Source organism: Notothenia rossii (assembly GCF_949606895.1).
Source record: "Notothenia rossii genome assembly, contig: scaffold_289, whole genome shotgun sequence".
Lineage (NCBI taxonomy): Eukaryota > Metazoa > Chordata > Actinopteri > Perciformes > Nototheniidae > Notothenia > Notothenia rossii.
Genome location: NW_027639646.1, coordinates 1 through 7500, shown reverse-complemented (window position 1 = coordinate 7500; position 7500 = coordinate 1). Strand labels below are relative to the sequence as shown.

Below are 7500 nucleotides of genomic sequence, written 5' to 3'. Positions count from 1 at the left end.
CTCGTGTCTCTGAGTCCTGACTCCATCAGAGCTCCAGCTCTCCTCGTGTCTCTGAGTCCTGACTCCATCAGAGCTCCAGCTCTCCTCGTGTCTCTCTGAGTCCTGACTCCATCAGAGCTCCAGCTCTCCTCGTGTCTCTCTGAGTCCTGACTCCATCAGAGCTCCAGCTCTCCTCGTGTCTCTCTGAGTCCTGACTCCATCAGAGCTCCAGCTCTCCTCGTGTCTCTCTGAGTCCTGACTCCATCAGAGCTCCAGCTCTCCTCGTGTCTCTGAGTCCTGACTCCATCAGAGCTCCAGCTCTCCTCGTGTCTCTCTGAGTCCTGACTCCATCAGAGCTCCAGCTCTCCTCGTGTCTCTGAGTCCTGACTCCATCAGAGCTCCAGCTCTCCTCGTCTCTCTGAGTCCTGACTCCATCAGAGCTCCAGCTCTCCTCGTGTCTCTCTGAGTCCTGACTCCATCAGAGCTCCAGCTCTCCTCGTGTCTCTCTGAGTCCTGACTCCATCAGAGCTCCAGCTCTCCTCATGTCTCTGAGTCCTGACTCCATCAGAGCTCCAGCTCTCCTCGTGTCTCTCTGAGTCCTGACTCCATCAGAGCTCCAGCTCTCCTCGTGTCTCTCTGAGTCCTGACTCCATCAGAGCTCCAGCTCTCCTCGTGTCTCTCTGAGTCCTGACTCCATCAGAGCTCCAGCTCTCCTCGTGTCTCTCTGAGTCCTGACTCCATCAGAGCTCCAGCTCTCCTCGTGTCTCTCTGAGTCCTGACTCCATCAGAGCTCCAGCTCTCCTCGTGTCTCTCTGAGTCCTGACTCAGAGAGACACGAGGAGAGCTGGAGCTCTCCTCGTGTCTCTCTGAGTCCTGACTCCAGCTCTCCTCGTCTCTCTGAGTCCTGACTCCATCAGAGCTCCAGCTCTCCTCGTGTCTCTCTGAGTCCTGACTCCATCAGAGCTCCAGCTCTCCTCGTGTCTCTCTGAGTCCTGACTCCATCAGAGCTCCAGCTCTCCTCGTGTCTCTCTGAGTCCTGACTCCATCAGAGCTCCAGCTCTCCTAGTGTCTCTCTGAGTCCTGACTCCATCAGAGCTCCAGCTCTCCTCGTGTCTCTCTGAGTCCTGACTCCATCAGAGCTCCAGCTCTCCTCTTGTCTCTCTGAGTCCTGACTCCATCAGAGCTCCAGCTCTCCTCGTGTCTCTCTGAGTCCTGACTCCATCAGAGCTCCAGCTCTCCTCGTGTCTCTCTGAGTCCTGACTCCATCAGAGCTCCAGCTCTCCTCGTGTCTCTCTGAGTCCTGACTCCATCAGAGCTCCAGCTCTCCTCGTGTCTCTCTGAGTCCTGACTCCATCAGAGCTCCAGCTCTCCTCGTGTCTCTCTGAGTCCTGACTCCATCAAAGCTCCAGCTCTCCTAGTGTCTCTCTGAGTCCTGACTCCATCAGAGCTCCAGCTCTCCTCGTGTCTCTCTGAGTCCTGACTCCATCGGAGCTCCAGCTCTCCTCGTGTCTCTCTGAGTCCTGACTCCATCAGAGCTCCAGCTCTCCTCGTGTCTCTCTGATTCCTGACTCCTATTGCTTCAGAAGTTTCCCCCACACTTATCATATCTTCTTATCTTATGCACACAATGTACAACAATATTTTGTATTACTGCTGATTTTTATTCCATAATTTATTCCTTCTATTCCATTGCAACGTAAATACTGTTATATTTCTAATTATTTTTCTAGTTCTGTGTTTTTAATTCTTGTTTGTATGCACCACGACATCAAGTCAAAGTCCTCGTACGTGATAAACCTGATTCTGATTCTGATATTAAATATGCAACAAAAAGTAAATAAATCTAAATTAAATACTTAAAAGATTTGTTCAGTAAATCTGATATTAAATGTACTGAACATGTTTTAAAAATAAATATATGCTGATATTCTTTCCTCTTTTCCCCCTTTATGTTTATTTAAATAAGTGCCTGTAATTAATAAATGAGTACATCCGAAAAATATTCAAAAATAAGTAAAGAAATACAAATTAACCAATTATTTTAAATAGTGTTTAATGTTTATTAAAGAAATACTTGAATCGATTAATAGATGCATTTAAAAAAATATGAAAGAATTGGTTTATTAATTTAAATAAAATACTTGTTGTATAAAAACATTTTCTAAAATAATACAGTTGGTTTTAATTCTATGTTTATTCTGATTATCTCGTGTGTCTCAGGTCCTGGCGACGCGTATCGTGGCGGTGAAAGCGTCTCTCTGTAAACTCTCCGCGGCCACGGCGGCTCGAGCGTGTGACTTCCACGCCAAACTGCTGCTGATCGCCATCAGCTCCACCTTCAAGTCCCTGCTGAGACCGCACGTCCTCAACACCCCCGACAAGAGTCCTGGAGACAGGCTGACTGAGATCTGCGCCAAGAACATCGACACAGGTGAGACTCTATACCTGTTGGGTCAGATATCTTATGTATGTACGGGAGCGTGTGGCGCAGTGGATAGAGCCTTGGTGTTGGGATCAGGGGGTCACAGGTTCAAACCCCACTGCAGTCAGCATGTCGTTGTGTCGGGCCGCCACAATTAAATATCGTCCGCCGGAGGTGGTGGCGAAGTCAATAGGGACTTGGCTTGGCAACTGGAAGGTCAACAGTTCAAGTCCCAGCAAGACCAAGTGCTACCGAGGTGTCCCTGAGCAAGGCACCGTTCCCTACACTGCTCCCCGGGCGCCGTACATAATGGCAGCCCACTGCTCCTAACACTAGGATGGGTCAAATGCAGAGAAACAATTTCCCCACAGGGATTAATAAAGTATATCAAAATCCCCAAAAAATAAAAAAAATAAATGGATGACTGATGATCGGAAGGTTGCGAGTTCAAATCCTGCCTGGAACACCACTTGCCCTTGAGCAAGGCACTTAGCCCTCGGTTACTCCAGGGAGAATGTCCCTGTGATTGGTCATTGCAAGTCTCTTTGGAATAAGGCGTCTGCTAAATGCCTGAATTGTAAATGGTATTTTTGGGAGACTAAACCCCACAGATCCTCAACTCCATGTCTCACTCATTAACAACGCAACACAGAGCAACAAGGTCCTTGTCTACAGTAGCCATGAACTCGCATGTATTATCTTATTTGAGGGGGGGGTGGATGCATGGACCACCCGAATAGGCTAAGGGGCCTTTGGCTTTTCTTGCCGGTGGGGGGGGGGGTGCGGTGCCCCCACAAATAGAATCAAATTCTGTGGGAAACACTGTGTATCTATCTGTGGGGTCAAATGTCTTATGTATGTCATCATAGGCCGTGTTTGAATTGGAATCAAAAAGGTGCCAGTACTCTGAATCAGAAACTGTTTCAAGTCGATTTATTTATACAACCCAAAAGCAACAATTTGGCTCAAAGTCATAGTGTATCATAACGCTGGTGGGTTTGTCTCTTTACTTTATATTTTAGAAAGGCTCACTGTACGTAAACAAAATGACTCAGGGTGCACTTATAAGTGGGGAGTGGATCAAACACAAGATGATATTTTTTTAAATATTGAAGTTAAAAGCATCAATCTGGTGCACTTTGAGAGCAACATGAAGAGATCTATGGATATCTCTCATCACCCAGATGAAACAGAACTGTACACAGATTTTTCTTTATGGATATTTTACAAATCACTCCCCTTTCAAACTCTATTCTTGTTTTACTGTCATATAGTATTTCATTTGTAGTGAGTTACTCAGGTGAGTACCAGGAGACAGCGTTCTGGTACGATTGTGGTGAAGGCATCTGAGTTAGATGTATTTGAACCGAAATGTCTACATGCCGAGCAGAAGATGGCATCGCTTTCAATTCCAGCCAATCTCTGTTTTGAAACCGTGAGCTGCAAAGTGAGCGCCTCACCCCACTGTACAGGAGAGTCGGGAACTTGTTTAAATATACCTGGGCAGGCTCTGCTTTGCCGAGGTCCTCTGGCACTAGGGGGCCGCCGAGGGGTGGCGGTGTTTGGGGCAACGAAGATGTAGAGGAGACATGAAGAAGAGGGGACACATGTTGATGTAGAAGAGACATGGAGAAGAGGGGACACATGTTGATGTAGAAGAGACATGAAGAAGAGGGGACACATATTGATGTAGAAGAGACATGGAGAAGAGGGGACACATGTTGATGTAGAAGAGACATGAAGAAGAGGGGACACATGTTGATGTAGAAGAGACATGGAGAAGAGGGGACACATGTTGATGTAGAAGAGACATGGAGAAGAGGGGACACATGTTGATGTAGAAGAGACACTGAGAAGAGGGGACACATGTTGATGTAGAAGAGACATGAAGAGGAGGGGACACATGTTGATGTAGAAGAGACATGAGGAAGAGGGGACACATGTTGATGTAGAAGAGACATGAAGAAGAGGGGACACATGTTGATGTAGAAGAGACATGAAGAAGAGGGGACACATGTTGATGTAGAAGAGACATGAAGAAGAGGGGACACATGTTGATGTAGAAGAGACATGGAGAAGAGGGGACACATGTTGATGTAGAAGAGACATGGAGAAGAGGGGACACATGTTGATGTAGAAGAGACATGGAGAAGAGGGGACACATGTTGATGTAGAAGAGACATGGAGAAGAGGGGACACATGTTGATGTAGAAGAGACATGGAGAAGAGGGGACACATGTTGATGTAGAAGAGACATGAAGAAGAGGGGACACATGTTGATGTAGAAGAGACATGAAGAAGAGGGGACACATGTTGATGTAGAAGAGACATGAAGAAGAGGGGACACATGTTGATGTAGAAGAGACATGAAGAAGAGGGGACACATGTTGATGTAGAAGAGACATGAAGAAGAGGGGACACGTGTTGATGTAGAAGAGACATGAAGAAGAGGGGACACATGTTTATGAAGAAGAGACATGAAGAAGAGGGGACACATGTTGATGAAGAAGAGACATGGAGAAGAGGGGACACATGTTGATGTAGAAGAGACATGAAGAAGAGGGGACACATGTTGATGAAGAAGAGACATGGAGAAGAGGGGACACATGTTGATGTAGAAGAGACATGAAGAAGAGGGGACACATGTTGATGTAGAAGAGACATGAAGAAGAGGGGACACATGTTGATGTAGAAGAGACATGGAGAAGAGGGGACACATGTTGATGAAGAAGAGACATGAAGAAGAGGGGACACATGTTGATGTAGAAGAGACATGAAGAAGAGGGGACACATGTTGATGAAGAAGAGACATGAAGAAGAGGGGACACATGTTGATGAAGAAGAGACATGAAGAAGAGGGGACACATGTTGATGAAGAAGAGACATGGAGAAGAGGGGACACATGTTGATGTAGAAGAGACATGAAGAAGAGGGGACACATGTTGATGAAGAAGAGACATGGAGAAGAGGGGACACATGTTGATGTAGAAGAGACATGAAGAAGAGGGGACACATGTTGATGAAGAAGAGACATGAAGAAGAGGGGACACATGTTGATGAAGAAGAGACATGAAGAAGAGGATTTAGGTGAGCTTTAAATGTGTGTGTGTTTTACAGATATCGATAAGGTGATGATTAACCTGAAGACGGAGGAGTTCGTGTTGGACGGCCCCCCCCTCCAGTCCCTGCAGCAGCTCATCCAATGGGTGGGAGACTTCGTCCTCTACCTGCTGGCCAATCTGCCCAACCAGGTGAGCTCACATGCTAACGTGCTAACGCCAACGCAGCAGAGAGGTCATTATTAAATCATGAGGAGGGTCTCGCTTCCAATACACAACAAAGAGGAGAGTAACGGTGAGCGTTAGGAAGTATTATGTTTCTGTCTTTTATTGAGTCGCCTGATGGTAAACAGATACTGGGCTTTTATTTTGAAAGGTAGGAAGGAACACCCCATGTTCTTGGGTGTTTATTGTTGTTGTTGTTGTTGTTGTTGTTGTTGTTGTTGTTGTTAAGAAAAAAGATGGACAAACTATTTAACTACATATGTACACAAAAGTGGAAATATGATCCACAACTAAAAAACAAAAATGTAAAAAAAAATATTAAATAACTGCCATGTGTGAAATAAATAAATAAAATTAATACAATTAATTAATTAAACAAATTAAATATACAAATACATAAATAAAATAAATTAAGTAAAATAAATAAAATAAATAAAATAAATAAAATAAATAAAATAAATAAATTAAGTAAAATTAAGTAAAATTAAATAAAATAAATAAAATAAATAAAATAAAATAAATAAAATAAATTAAATAAATTAAATAAATAAACAAATACATAAATAAAATAAAATAAAAAATGGTAGGAAGGATGCAGTAATGTTTTTTTTATAATCCTCTTCATAACCTTTCGCTACACGATTATAGAGTACAAGGGTATCCAGGATACATGTCCACGGAGACTAGAACCTAGTACATGAATGTAAACATGGGACTTCACACTGGTTTCTGTCCTCCATGGTGCGTCCCTTCACCACAAATCAAAATCTAGATCTCCTTTAACTCCTATATATTTGAAGAATGGACAGGTGGTTACTTACTGTCCTTGAAGCAATCTCCTCTTATCGCCCTGTATCGTACGTGCGTAAGGTGATTTTCGCCTAATCACGTAACTCACCCCATTAGCATGAACTCTCGTCTATATTTAAAAGCACTTGATCTAACATTGTAGCTGTTGGGAGAACACTGAATGTCCTCTTCCAACATGAGAGTAACATGCTAACAAAGGTATCAACTGTAGCTGTGAACATGACAGGATGTGTGATTACCTAGCAGAGCATCAGGACTGTTTGAGGCATATGATAGCTATGTGATTAACATGATGATTCAGCCTCTATGGAGAGAGACATATGACAAGCATGCTCATTTCTGACGTGGAGCTAATCTGAAGTAAACATTGAATACTGCTTTCTATTCCTCCATCTTGTGACTGTGGAACTCCCTCTCTTGGATATCAGCATGTGAAGGACACTGTTCAGGAACTAGTTGATGCTCTGTATGTGATGACTCCTTCCATTCTGGAGAGGATCACAGATACATGGATCCTGAGATTCAAGCTCAAGCTGGAGACCAGTGAGATTTTTCTAACAGTAGCTTTCACACTGGTTCCACTGGTTTCTGTGCTTCAGGGCTCCTTGGTGCGTCCCGGGTTCGGCTTCATGCGGGACGGGGCGTCTCTGGCGATGCTGCGTGAGATGCTGGTGATGATCAGGATCTGGGGTCTGCTGAAGCCCGGCTGCCTGCCCACCTTCACCGCTACCTCAGACAACCAGGACAGCATGCAGCTGCTGTTCAGACTGCTGACCCGCCTGTGGCTCTGCTGTGAGGAACACACACACAACACACAACACACAACACACACTGAACACACACACTGAACACACACTGAAAACACACTGAACACACACTAACCACACTCAGTGAAAACACACTGAACACACACTGAACACACACTGAACACACACTGAACACACACACTGAACACACACTGAACACACACTGAAAACACACTGAACACACACTGAACACACACTG

At 44.7% G+C, this 7500-nt stretch overlaps 1 protein-coding gene across 1 annotated transcript in view; it reads left to right on the top strand.

Annotated features, from left to right (window-relative positions):
- med16 (mediator complex subunit 16) overlaps window positions 1-7343 on the top strand; it is a gene marked incomplete at its 3' end in the record, with an annotated part of 17887 nt that extends 10544 nt beyond the window's left edge. The window contains exons 12-14 of the mRNA XM_079695830.1: window positions 2200-2410; window positions 5519-5652; window positions 7095-7343. Coding sequence (XP_079551956.1) covers window positions 2200-2410; window positions 5519-5652; window positions 7095-7343 — 594 coding nt within the window. The remainder of the gene's footprint in view (window positions 1-2199; window positions 2411-5518; window positions 5653-7094) is intronic.
- Window positions 7344-7500: the final 157 nt, after the last annotated feature.